This window comes from Pan paniscus, chromosome 21, assembly GCF_029289425.2.
Source record: "Pan paniscus chromosome 21, NHGRI_mPanPan1-v2.0_pri, whole genome shotgun sequence".
NCBI lineage: Eukaryota > Metazoa > Chordata > Mammalia > Primates > Hominidae > Pan > Pan paniscus.
The window spans coordinates 48,086,391-48,100,342 of NC_073270.2; the positions used below are offsets into that span (position 1 = coordinate 48,086,391).

General features: G+C 44.8%; 1 protein-coding gene across 14 annotated transcripts in view; it reads right to left on the reverse strand.

Annotated features, from left to right (window-relative positions):
- PTPRT (protein tyrosine phosphatase receptor type T) overlaps nucleotides 1–13,952 on the reverse strand; it is a 1,127,644-nt gene that overhangs the window by 285,473 nt on the left and 828,219 nt on the right. For all 14 annotated transcript variants that reach the window (XM_034947434.2, XM_034947430.2, XM_055104674.1 and 11 more), the window contains exon 10: nucleotides 145–346. In XM_034947434.2, coding sequence (XP_034803325.1) covers nucleotides 145–346 — 202 coding nt within the window. The remainder of the gene's footprint in view (nucleotides 1–144; nucleotides 347–13,952) is intronic.

A 13,952-nucleotide genomic window follows, 5' to 3' on the forward strand; every position in this document is an offset into this window, starting at 1 on the left:
ACAATGGTAACTCACTAGGGACTGGATCGTCCTAATTCCACCCATATCACAGGGTGACAATTCAAGAAAAATTTCCACTTCAAGGAAAATCAGGAAGTGGGGGTGAAACAACCTTTTTTCCTTTTTCCTTTCTAGCAGAGATACCTGAAATTTTGGTGGCGATCCGAGTGGTGACAGGGGGCCCAAAGCCCTTTGCTGTGCTGGCCTTGATGGTGAAGGAATAGGTGGTCCCTGGGTACAGACCCACAAAGAGGTGGTGGGTTTCATTCCGGAGCTTGAACACTTTCCCCCTCTGGCTCGAGAGGTCAGCACTTGGGTCCAGCGAGCCGACAGCCTTGTAGTTGATCTGTAGGACAAGCCAGCAAACAAACAAATAAATGCCTCACTCAGGAAGCTGGATGGAGCTCCTTTAGAGGAACCTTAGGGAGGCGGGGGAAGGGGCGGGCATGTGAACTTGGCCAGCAGATTCTGCTAAGCTGCCTGTTGCTGTCCACTTTCCAGATGATCCCAGCCTCCAAATACCCCATTGCTCACCCACTGGAGCAATGCATGTTCTCATTGATTTGTAGGAGTTAAAACTTAAAATAATTGAACTTACAGAGATAGAGAGTAGAAGGATGGTTATCAGAGGCTGGGAAGGGCAGTAGGGGGTGGGGGGATGGTTAATGGGTAGAAAATATTGAAATAATGAATAAGATCTTATATTTGCTAGCACAACAGGCGGTCTATGGTCAAAAATAATTTAACTGTACATTTTAAAATAACTAAAAGGGTATAATTGGATTGTTTCTAACAGAGAAGATAATTGCTTGAGGGGATGGACACCCCATCTATCAAGATGTGATTATTACGCATTGCATGCTTATGTCAAAATACCTCGTGTAACCCATAAATATATATACACCTACTATGTACCCACAAAAAATTTTTAAAAAAAGAAACAGAGGGCGACCCACAGATGTCATTTTGAATTTTCTGACAGTCTCATGAAAAGAAGTAAAAAAAAAAAGAAACTAATTTTAACAACACATCTTGTTGAACCCAGTGTATCCAAACTATTATCATTTCAATCTGTAGACAACATAAAAATTGAATGGAATTGTTTACATTCTACTATTCGTATGAAGTCTTACAAATATGTCTTTTACCCCTTCAGTGCTTCTGCATTTGGACTAGCCACTGCTTTTCATAAGTGCAGTAGCCCCGTGAGGCCAGTGGTCACCATGCTGGACACTGCAGTCATAGAACAGTGTCCAGGTAGAGCGTCCTGATGAGAACTATTTATGAGGCTTGTTAAAAATGCAGATCCCGGGCCCCATATTCCAGACAGAGCGATTGCTGACTGGTGCTTTCTCGTGCATTATCTTTTTTGTCTTCCTCAAATCCTTGGGGGCATCAGGATAGCTACTCTCATTTTCATAATGGAGAAACTGAGGTGCCAATGGAAGCAACTTGCATGCAATCACCATTTTTCAAATTGTATATGGAGATAGTTTGTCTATGGTATATGAAGACCATGCCCCATGTGACATATCATGTGAGTTCAGCAATAACCAAACTGGTCTACACCTGTGGAATGATTTGTGTCTACTGTTCCCTGATCACACACTTGAGTGTCACAGCAAGGTACCAGAAGAGTTTTGAAGCACTCACTCTCAACTTCTGCACTTGCCCAAGGGTGAAAATAACAATTGGTAGCCCAGCACTGGTCCCACGGATCACACTTTGAGTGTCACATCTTGAAATTACACAGTTGTAAAGTGGCAAACACAAGATTTTTTTGTTTGTCTTACCTGGTTTGTTCCATTAAAAATATTTAATTAGGCTAGGTGTGGTGGCTCACACCTGAAATCCCAGCAATTTAGGAGGCCAAGGTGCGAGGATTGCTAGAACCAGGAGTTTGAGACCAGTCTGGGCAACACAGTAGGACTCTGTATCTACAAAGTATTAAAAAATTAGCTGGGTTGGTGGTACACATCTGTAGTCCCAGCTATTCAGGGGCTGAGGTGGGAAGATGGCTTGAGCCCAGGAGTTCAAGGCTATAGTGAGCCATGATTGTACCACTGCACTTTAGCCTGGGTGACAGAGAGAGACCCTGTCTCTAAAAAACTAAAAAAAAAAATTAATTATGGTATAATATACATACAGAAAAGCATACCTCTTGATGAATTTTTGAAAACTGGATACAGTCATATAATCAAAAACCAAACCATTACAGGCCCAAAACATTTTCCTCACACTCACTTGCAATCCTACTTGCCTACCCCCATCAGGGATCACCTCTGTCTGACTTTTAACAGCATAGACGAGTTTTGCCAGTTTTTGCACTGTGTATCAGTGAAATCCTATGAAATGCGCTATTTTGTTTCTGGTTTCTTTCTCTCAACATTATCATTATGTCCATGGGATTCATCCAAGTTGTCATGGGTAGTAGCAAATAAGGCATTCTCAGGTACATTCAACAATCTCTTGCGGACACCGTACTAGGCAGGTCTGACTCCAAAGCCTGTACTCTATATTCTATACCACATTGCCTGGCCTGTTAACAGTGCATCAGTTGAAAAATGAATTCACTCATCCACTTATTTGGTCCTTCACAGTGTTTCCTGTGTATTCCTGTGTTCTAGGCCCTGCACTGTGTGCTGCTGGGGGGTGCCCAACTGAATTCAAGTCAGGCCTCATCCTCAAGTGACTTCTGTTCTTGAGAGAGGTAAGCCAGCTATATACACAGCTGACATCACTTATCTTCCATCAAGAATGGCGAAACCCAGGCAGAAAAGGAAGCACACCAACTTCCCTTCAAAAATAAGCAATTTGCTGTTACTGGCAATGGCACCAAGTGTTTTGGAGAGAAAAGTGATTTCTCTGTCCTATATTAAACAGTAGTGGTGCCGCATCCTTGAGGAGAGAGGTCAGACGGTGCCCAGAGCAGAGTGTGCGCAGGAGGGAGGAAAAATGCAGGGAGCTGAGGGCTTTGGGCTTTTTTTCAAGCAGCACCTGAGTGTGCATGTGCACCATGCAGGTGGCTGCTAGCTTCAGGCTGCTCTGGTGGACCTGTCTACAGCATTCCCTCTGGTCACCCCTACCCACCCCACTCCTTCTCAGAGGCAAGTGCTACAGGCATCTATCTGCTTCTCTGTTTGAGGACTTTCTCCATGGGTGCTTGCTGGGAATGGGGGTTAATTAACACCCCAGCCCTGATGGGAGTTGATGCATACATTCTCCAGGCTCCCCTTCCTTATACCCCTGCAAGCTGCCCCTCCTTGGTATCCCTGCAGCATCCCAATTTCCCTGAGAGGCTCAGCTCCACTTGCCTCTAGAGGCAGCTGGTTTGAAAACACAGTGATTATTGGCTACTTTCCTTTCTCTTCCCCACTCCATATCTCTTTACTGGTGTTTCTTAAACTTCTCGGCAAACTGCTCATATTCAAATCCCCATCTCAGGGTCTGCATCTGAGAATGACCAAACTAAGGAAAAATGCTCGTGGAGGTATCTCAGGAGAGAGTGCAACCGACACCCGAAGGACAATCCTGAGTCAGAAGAGGAAAGAGTATTCTAGCTTCTAGGCAGAGGGAACCGCGTAGGCAAAGACCTGGGGTGGGAAAAGGTTTGGACAGAGCAAAGCCCAGAGCCTCTGCAGAGCGGTGAGCAAATGGGGGCAAATGGAGTTTTCAGCATGCAGGTGGATTCTGGTTTCCACCGTGGCAGAAAAGGGGAGATGTACAGACAGTTCAGCCTGTAGCCACCAACCCCAGTGCACCAGTGGAGAGGACGTGTGCTTGCATTCTTTGAAAATTCTGTCCCCGTCCCCCTGCTTGGACTGGTGGCAACTACATTGATATACAGACACTGGGAGGTAAAACTCATGCCTTATTTACTAGCCAATTCCTTTCCTGCGCTCCAAATTCAATCCAAAAGCAACTCAATTTCCACCGAGCTGTCAATATAATATACCGCGCTCTTCTGCTCTCCTAACCTTTCCTGGTATTACAGGATCCTCACTTACTTGTAATGAAACACTATGAATAAATCAATGTATGTTAATATAGCATGTCTTCAATTTTTTATGAAGGGCTTCACCAAATCTAATTCCCACTGCTTTGTCAGAAACAGTCTTTGAAAAATTTAACTTGCAAGTTTCACGAAGTTAGTGAGGGATCGGGCTGGGGAGGGAAAGAAGAAAGGTGAGAAAAATGGGATGGGAGGGAGCTGTGGCTGTAAACGTATAATATAATATGAACCTTCATTTATAAGCGGGGAAAATGGAAGATTTGTAGAATAGCAAACATAAAATAAAGGGTTAGTAGGGGGAAGGGTGCACAGCTGTACATCAACCCTGGGCTCCTGGCATGGGTTCTGGCTGCAAAAAGTACTCAAGGATGTCCCCCTTCTCTTTTAGTTGCTGACAGTAGGATCCACAGCCAGAAACCAAAGCAGGTGCTTCATAACAAAAATCCCAGGCTGAGCACAGTGGCTTGCACCTGTAATCCCAGCACTCTGGGAGGCTGAGGCAGGTGGATCACCTGAGGTCGGGAGTTCGAGACCAGCCTGACCAACACAGAGAAACCCCGTCTCTACTAAAATTACAAAAAATTATCCAGGTGTGGTGGTGCATGCCTGTAATCCCAGCTACTCGGGAGGCTGAGGCAGGAGAATCACTTGAACCTGGGAGGTGGAGGTAGCGGTGAGCAGAGATGGCACTACTGCACGCCAACCTGGGCAACAAGAGTGAAACTCCCTCTCAACAACAACAACGACAAAATCCAATCATGTCATAAGAGCAATGCTTTCCCATAGCTCTCAGGATGAAGAATGTGTCTTTGTCATGTGGTCTTAATCAGCTGAGTGCATGAGCTGGCCTCGCTCATCCTCCCCCCAGCACCCCAAGCCTTACTTCAGTACTAAAAAGAGCCATGGTCTTTTCTGCCACAGGAACTTGCACCAGCTCTTCTGTCAGCCTGGGCCCCGTCTTCCTTCCCATGCCTCCTTGTTGCCTCATTCATGACTCCTCACCCTTAGCGAACCTCACTTACAGGGACTCTTTTTATGGGTATCTTCTCTGACTCCCAGGTTCTTATTTTACATTTCCAGAGTCACCTGTCTCTCTTTTGAGCCACTAACTTTCCATGTAACCATGTAATTATTTCATCAATAAGTCCCTTTTCTACCAGCCCAGGAGCTGAAAAAATATGACTTGCAAGTCAAATTCAATCTACCATCTGTTTTTGTAAGTAAAGTTTTATTGGAAAACAGCTACACCATTGATTTAAATATGGACTATGGCTACTCTCACACTACAAAAGCAGAGAGAAGTAGCAACAGATACCCTACAGCCCACGCTGCCTAAAATATTTATTTTCTGGCCTTTCATAGAAAAAGTTTGCAGACCTCTATACTAGACTTTAAGCTCCAAGGAGGCAAAGATCGTATCTGGTGTTTGTTCAACATTTCATCCTTTTGCATGTCTAAATGAATAATTAAATTAGCTCTGTGGCTTGAGGGATTGCTTAACCTCTCTGAGCCTCGAGTTCTTCAAGGGAGAAATTATAATTCTAATTTTAGTTTCCATTTTATGTTGCAGAGTGACCCCCATTTCTTTACTCCTGGAAGACAAGCCATTGTTTTGGAAGGAAGGCTCCAGAGTGTCCATGAGTGGCTTTGGCTTCTGTATCAAGGCGCAGTGGCTCATGTCTGAAATCCCAGCACTTTGGGAGGCTAAGGCAGGAGGATTATTTGAGCCTAGGAGTTTAAGAGCAGCCTGGGCAAAACAGCGAGACCCCATCTCTACACCAATTTGTTTTAAAAAACTAGCTGGGCATGGTGATGCACGCCTGTAGTCCTAGTTACTTGGGAGGCTGAGGCAGGAGGATCACTTGAGCCCTGGAGGTCGAGGCTGCAGTGAGCCACAGTCGCAGCACAGCATTCTAGCCTGGGAAACAGAGTGAGACCATGTCTCAAAGCAAGCAAGCAAGCAAACAAACAAACAAAACAAAAAAGTTTGAAGGTCATAGAAAAGCAAAGAAAGACCAATAAATGGTCACAGGTTGAGGAACAAGGAGACATGACAACTAAATGCTATGTGAGAGCCTAGAAGAAAAAAGAAGACCTCTGTGGAAAACCTGGAGAAATCTGGAAAAAAAAAAAAAATCTGGCGTTTAATCAATAATAATGCACTGAAGTGAATTCTTAATTTTGATAAATATACCATGGCTATGCAAGATGTTAACATTAGGGAAAGTTGTATGAGGGGTATAAAACTCTCTATACTTTTTTTTTTTTACAGTTTCTCTGTAAACTTATTTCAAAATAAATTGTTTAAAAGACAACAAATGGCATGCTGAGATTTGGCTGCTGTGAGCATCTTTGTGGCTGCAGAACAGAACCTAAACAAATATCCATTGAGCTCTTGACTAGGTGCTTGGCCATGTACTAAGCTCTAGAGAATCCTCAGGAACCTACAGTTTGGTGAGGGAGATAGGTATGGCCCACAGGAATAAGCGGGCAAGGCACATTAAGAGCTCTGTTCTGAAGGAAGGGAAGATGGCTCTTATGAGCATGTAACAGAGAAAACAGATTGAGTTTCTGGGGCCAGATGCCTTCCCCATAGAGTGTGAAGCTGTTAACCAGATGAGGAGCATGGGAGAAGGGTGGGAGGCATGACAGGAGATGGTGGAGAATGAAAGAAGAAAAGGCTCTTGGGCAGGACAACTGCTTGCCTAAGGGATGCTTTTGTGCAAAGTAGAAAAGGTGCCTGTCTCAACTCAGTCTCAGCCCCCTGTACTTCAGTGAGCTGATGCTGCCTTTGTGAGAAGAAAAAGATTCGCTTTTCTTAGTGCCCAGTCATATTCTTCCTGGCAGACACAGCACAGAGTTTAATGGATTTCATTTCCTTGGTAGTGTGTCTTTGTGCAGTGCACAAACTAAGCAACAGTAGGTGGCATTCCTGCTGAGCTCGGATTATGGAAGTCTTTAATGAACTACTCAAGTGTATATATTTTATTTCAAGGGTAATATAGAGCCATTAAAGGAGAGGGTAGGCTATCAAGAGAGATACAGGATCATACCACAGTGCTACTAAACGTGTGGTTTGCAGATAAACAGCATCAGCACCACCTGGGAGCTTGTTAGAGCTGCAGATTCATGAGTCTATCCCAGACCTCCTGATCAGAATGTCCGGGGCTGAGGCCCAGCACTCTGTTGTTTCATAAGCTCTCCAGGTAATTCTCATGCACACTGAATTTGGAGAAACACTTTCTCAGGCAAGGGGATGGAGGATTGAAATGACCAGAGGAACAACACCGGGGTCCCTTTGGAGGGTCTGGCTCTCATGCAGATGACAAATACAAAGAAGGCCTTGTTTCAACCAGAAGCAGAGGAGATGGAGAGGTGACAACAGTGACTCTGAGAGATTCTGAGTCCTGGCTGGAGAAGAATGAGGTCCCTAGAAATGTAAGAATGAGACGGAGCCAACACATGGCCCCAGACCTGAGCCTCCTAAGGCTGAAAACCACTGGGGAAGACCTGCAAGTATCCTTACTGGCCTCGTCCTTCCAATGCTGTTAACATTCATGAAGGCAAAGAGTGTGGGTCTCAGCCAGCGGGAGGGAAGACCACTGGCTGACAGTCTTGCAGAGCCAGGGCTGAAACTCAGACCCATCACTTACCAAGCTTTAAGCGACTGAAGCTCTATTTTGTACCCTCACCAGCCGAAGGGCCCTGGAGACAACAGAACAGAGCAGCAACGCCTCTGAACAGCATCTGCCAGGCTTCCCTGCTTTCCAAAGCCAAGCTTCAGGGTCAGAGGCTCAGCCTGCAGGCTTGGTTGGCTGTGCCGGGGCCTGCCCGGGCTGCACACCTTCCCCAGCACTGCCAGCACAGGGACCCATGCCCGTGGTTCCTGGCCGTATCAGTCCTGCTGCGGCCCTGCAGGGGCTTCCTCTAGCCTGGTGCGGACTTTCTTGGTTACCGAGGATCAAAGGGCTGTTGTAGGAGTGGGGAAGTTAACTTGTTTGCCCAACATGGCTTTTGCTGATTTCCAATCAATGCCCTGCTCTCTGACTTCAGCTGTTTTCCTGTTGGCTGTGGGATCAAACATAGGGAGAAAACAAACTCGAAATCCAGCTGGCCCAGGGTCCTTAGTATTCACCATCCATCAACCAAAATGGAGGGTTAGTTAGTGGGTGATAATAACAGGAACAAACATTATGTGCCTACCATGCATATGGCTCTCTTCCCTGTGTCACCATCCTGCTCCTTAGCTACCAGACACACTTTAGGTGAGTGTATTCCTGTCAACAGGTGCTCCCTCCACCAACACCTCCGGCCCCTCCAATCCTTAGCACCGGGCTGCTTCCCAGACTCATTGCCTTCCCTCCCCTGCCTCACATGAGAGGGATATTCTGAGATTCACTCTTCCCAGCTGCCCTGAATTTCAAAGAATGCAGTCAGAGTCCCATAGCAGGGCCACCATCAACTCAGACAGCTCTAAGCTCTTTCTTCCTGAACTACCATAATGCAGCCTAATAATATGAAGCCTCAACCTCCTTTCAGCTTTTAATCTCATGCTGGGGTGTCCTGGGTGCTATGATTTTGTTATTTTCACAGAAACCTTCTTGTTTAATGAGTCTGTCTAGCAATATTCCCAATGGCTTTTAGTCTGTATTGCAATACTTCTTGGGTTTCTGAACGTGAGCTGCTTGCCTTCCAACTTCACATTCAGCTGATTTCTGTTCTGCTAAGTTTAACCTGGTTAAGTTGCTAAGTTGCATGACCAATTCCTCTCCAGTTGGCTTTGGGCATGGAGATGCAAGAAGTTAAATAATCCCATGATCCTGCTCATTGGAACCCTGCAGCCATACTAACAGCCTTTCTGGCAGACACCGCCTGGAACAAATCCTTCATTAAGGGCAAAGCCTGGATTCTATTTATTGATTGTAATAATTGCCAAGCACCCAGCTTGGCATAGAGAAGGAGTCAATAAGGTTTACCAAAGACATGAGGATTAAGAATGAAAATGTAGCAAATCCTCAATGTGGTACAACTGGGATTGAAAATGAGGTCACTCTGATCCTGAAGTCCAGTATTCTCCGCCCCACCCTGCCATCTTGGCCTTGGCTCCTCTGTGCACATCCTGTGTGAACAGTTTCTAGGGAGAGGGGCTGATTGAGGGGAGGCTGCAACTGTCAGAACACAAGGCTTTGTAGAGGGTCTGTCTGAGCCCACCCCACTCAGGAGGGACGTGCCAAGCAAGCCCAGAAGCTGGGTCCATGCCTGTCTGGCACAGAGTTGGTGCTCAGTAATTATGTATTTAATAATTAAGGAGGCCCAAGGTGGTGAAGGTCTTGTCTCTGGGCCTGAATTTCTAAACCTGTGTAAGTAGAAAGTCCTTTTGGTGCTTTTTAGAAAATAGCCCATATCCTTTGACACTGCTTTCATTAAAAGGTGGCGTTTATATCCCCTGACTCCTCTTAAGTCTTAGGGGACTTGGGACTGCTTTCACCAATACAATGTAGGGGATGTGATATTTTGTGACTTCTAAGATTAGGTCATGAAGGCAATGTAGTTTCTGACTTGTCCACAGAGACTCTTATGTCTACAGTGTCTAAGCTGCTGTATAAGAAGTCTAACTCCCCTGGGGCCGCCATGTGTGAGCAAACACAGGGTGCATGACAGTCCCTGTGTGCTCTAGATTGACAGCCCCAGCTGAGTCCAGTCATCTGGGCAACAGACAGCTAAGTGAGGAGGCTGCCGTGTGAGTCCAGTTCTCGGCTCTCTGGTCATCCCTGGTCATTTGAGTCTTCTCAGCTGGGACCCTAGACATTGTGGAGCTGAAACAAATCATCCCTGCCCTCTTGGATTCCTGACCCACAGAATATGTAAGCATAATAAAGTTGTTGTTTTATTCCACTAAATTTTGGAGTGATTTGTTACCAGCAGTAGTAACTAGAACACCATTTGTTCATTAGACAAGAGTTTCTTAAAGAGCATCGGCAATATTTTATTCTTTTGTATCCCCAAAAGGAAACAGTAAATGCTTAACAAATACATGCTACATTCTTAGCCAAATGATGAATGTCAACAATACCAGTAATGAGAAATATGGACATTCAGGCTGGGCATCATAGCCAGACTCCATCTCCACAAAAAATTTTTCTTAAAAAATAGCCAGGCATGGTGGTGCATGCCTGTAGTCCCAGCTACTCGGGAGGCTGAGGCCGGGAGGATTACGTGAGCCAGGGAGATCGAGGCTGCGGTTAGGCAAGACTGGTCCACTGCACTCCAGCTTCGGTGACAGAGTGAGACCCTGTCTCTAAAAAACAAAAGTAAAAAATAAAAATAAAAATAAATATGTACATCATATGCCTCTTGATACGATGCTCTGAGAAAGGGTTATGTGTGGTATTTTTTGCCAAAAATGCATAATCTCGATCTAATCGTGAGAAAACATCAGAAAGAAAAAAAAAAACTAACTTAAAGGACAGTCTACAAAATAACTGACCAGTATTCTTCAGAAGTGTCAAGGTCATAAAATATTAAAAAAATAATAAAGACTGAAAGGCTGAGGAGATGTCCCAGACTGGAGGAGACTAAGGAAAAAATGACAAGTAAGTGAAACACGGATAGGATCCTGGACTGGAAAACGACATTAGTGGGAAGATAAGTGAAATTCAAATAAGGCCTGTAGATTATAGTATTCATTATAATGTAGCTTAAAGTATCTATCAATGTTAATTTCCTGGTTTCAATCACTATCCTGTGGTTATACAAGATGCTAACATAAGGGGAAGCCAGGTGATGGGTTTATAGAAACTCCACAGTAATCTTGCAACTTTTCTGTAAGTCTAAAATTATTTTAAAATTAAATATTGAGCCAGGCACGGTGGCTCACGCCTGTAATCCTAGCACTTTGGGAGGCCAAGGGGGACGGATCACCTGGGGTCAGGAGTTCGAGACCAGCCTGGTCAACATGGTGAAACCCCGTCTCCAATAAAAATACAAAAGTTAGCTGAGCATGGTGGCGGGTGCGGGTAATCCTAGCTACTCGAGGCTGAGGCAGGAGAATCACTTGAATGCAGGAGGCAGAGACTGCAGTGAGCTGAGATCACACCACTGCACTCCAGCCTGGGCGACAGAGCAAGACTCCATTTCAGAAAAAAAAAAAAAAAAAAAAAAAAAAGAACTAAATATTTAAAAAAAAAAAGAACAAAAAATGTGCACTAAGTCTCATTGATTGGCAAATCTGTAATCATGGACCCACAAGTTAGAAGCCAAAGGCACACCCCTCCACCCCTCACATTCTTGCAGCAATTTATTACAATTATATATATATATATTTTTTTTTTTTTTTTGAGATGGAGTTTTCGCTCTTGTCGCCCAGGCTGGAGTGCAGTGGTGTGAACTTGGCTCACCGCAACCTCTGCCTCCCGGGTACAAGCAATTCTCCTGCCTCAGCCTCCCGAGTAAGTGGGATTACAGGCATGCACCTCCACGCCTGGCTAATTTTGTATTTTTAGGAGAGACGGGGTTTCTCCATGTTGGTCAGGCTGGTTTCAAACTCCTGACCTCAGGTGATCAGCCCGCCTCGGCCTCCCAAAATGCTAGGATTACAGGCGTGAGTCACCGCGCCCGGCCTATTACAATAATATTAACAACACGAGTGGACATTTAATACCACTCACTAGTTGCCAGGTGCCTTGCCAAGCACTTTCCACACATTACTCGTTTAATCATCCCACAAGTTTATGAGGCTACTACCATTACTATTCCCACTTTGCGGATGAGAAAACTGAGACTTAAGGAGACCAACTTCCCAGTGTTTTCACAGATAGGAAGAGGCAGAGGCAGGCTTGGAACCCCGGCAGTATGAATCTAGAATCCACCTGCTTAACCTTGGAGCTCTTTTGTCATCATGAAGAGTGGCCAGTCTTACTTCCAGGGCCTGGGAGACCAAAAACTTTCGCTGGAAATCTCTTAAAGGATCAGCTAGAGTGAAAAGACATGTTAGGAGTATTTGGACAGGCAGAGAGAGCTTTTGAGTGCATTGTTGGGGGCACAGAGGCCAAAATTAAGGTGAAATGGGGTGGAAGTAAATCTGGAGAGTTAGGGGAGATCAGGGGACTTGATGCTAGAATGCATTTCCAAGCACCCCAGAGGGGTTTTCTGACCACCTGGGAACTTCCTGCATCATTGTCAGAGGCCAAGTCAGGGATCAGGTTGAGAGGCCCTTCTAAGGAGAAATCCATCGATCACGTAATCACGCATTCTGGGCCAGTGCGGGGCTGAAGGCTGAAGTTTCACTCTATTGCACTTTTCTTTCATTCAGCATTTTTCTCATGAAATTAAAATAGAATTGATTTTCTCCCCCACTAAATTAGGCATTAGGAAAGGAACGAAAGGGAAGGCATGTTGGAGACTACACCATCAACTCAATCCAGCAGAGTAGCATTTGTAAGAAATTGTATTCGCCCCTACTTACTATGAGAAGGTTTTGTAAAACCTATTTTTTTTGTTATATCTCCTTCTTACTAGAAGAGATGAACATTTTCTTTTCTCCCTTCTTGGTTAAAACGATCATTTATACTAACCTTTTCTCCAACCCTCTGGCCTCAGGTTAGAAGCTTCCTTTTTCTAACTTTGCCTCTGTGGTATTTCCCCAGAAGCAGACACACAGCAGGTGACACTGCTATTTATGGAACTGTCATTTCTGATGAAATGGGTCATCTGGGGACTCTACACTCTCCTATTCTGCAGTGACCCCAGGCTCATAGCTGGGTCCAGAGTGGAACCTCACAGCTGGAAGGAACTACTCCATTTACAGAGTGCTGAAAGGAGATTGGAGCAGGAGGAAACTGAGGCTCAGAGAGGTTAGGAAGCACACCTAAGGCCACACAGTAACTGGTTCTACTCGAAGGAGGCAGCGATGGGATAACAAAGGAGTCAGAAACCTTGGGTACAAATCCTGATGCTTCCTCTTAGCAGATGGTCATTTATAGCTGCACTGCCCATTAGAAATAGGATGTGAGCCACATCTGTGATTTTATATTTTCTAGGAGCCACATGGGGAAAAAAGGCAAAAAGAAGCAGGTGGGAATTAATTTCAGTAATATACTTTCTTTAACCCAAGATATCCACAATGCTATTATTCCAACATGTATTCAACACAAAATTATTGAGGATATTTTACATTCTCTTTTCACACTAAGTGTTCGAAACCTGTCGTGTATTTTATATTCTGAACATTTCTATTCCGGCTAGCCACATTTTGAGTGTTTAATAGCCACTTGTAGCTAGTAGCTAGACCAGGGTTTCTCAATCATTTTTTTCTTTACTATCACCTCCTAAGAAATGTATTTAGACTTTCTGTGTTGTACCCCTATGAATTTTAACTCTACAGATGTGGTGTATAGCTGTATATGGACGCTATGCATACCTGCATGGCTGTATGAGGGCTTTATGCGTATTATGCATATGTGTATGAAAAGGGATTTTTCCCCACCCTACCCCCACCACTACCACCAAGAACCAATTTTCATCTCTTGGGGTCGATGGCACCCCTATTAAGCATGCATGATCTAGAGCAGGGGTGTCCGGTCTTTTGGATTCCCTGGGCCACATTGGAAGAAGAATTGTCTTGGGCAACACATGAAATACACTCACACTGACGATAGCTGATGAGACAAAAAAAATTAAAATTATGAAAAAATCTCATAATGTTTTAAGAAAGTTTATAAATTTTTGTTGGGCTGTATTCAAAGCCGTTTTGGGTCGCACGTAGCCTGTGGGCTCAGGGTTGGACAAGCTTCGTCTAGAGCAAGCAGTAACGGCCCTGAGCCTCAGGTCCTTATCTGTAAAATAAGGATGAGTGTGTGGACTAAATGAGGCAGTTCTTGTAGGAAAGCATCCAGTGGTGCTGAGTGTGGCACCAATGCTAATACTGGAGTTGCATTGCTGT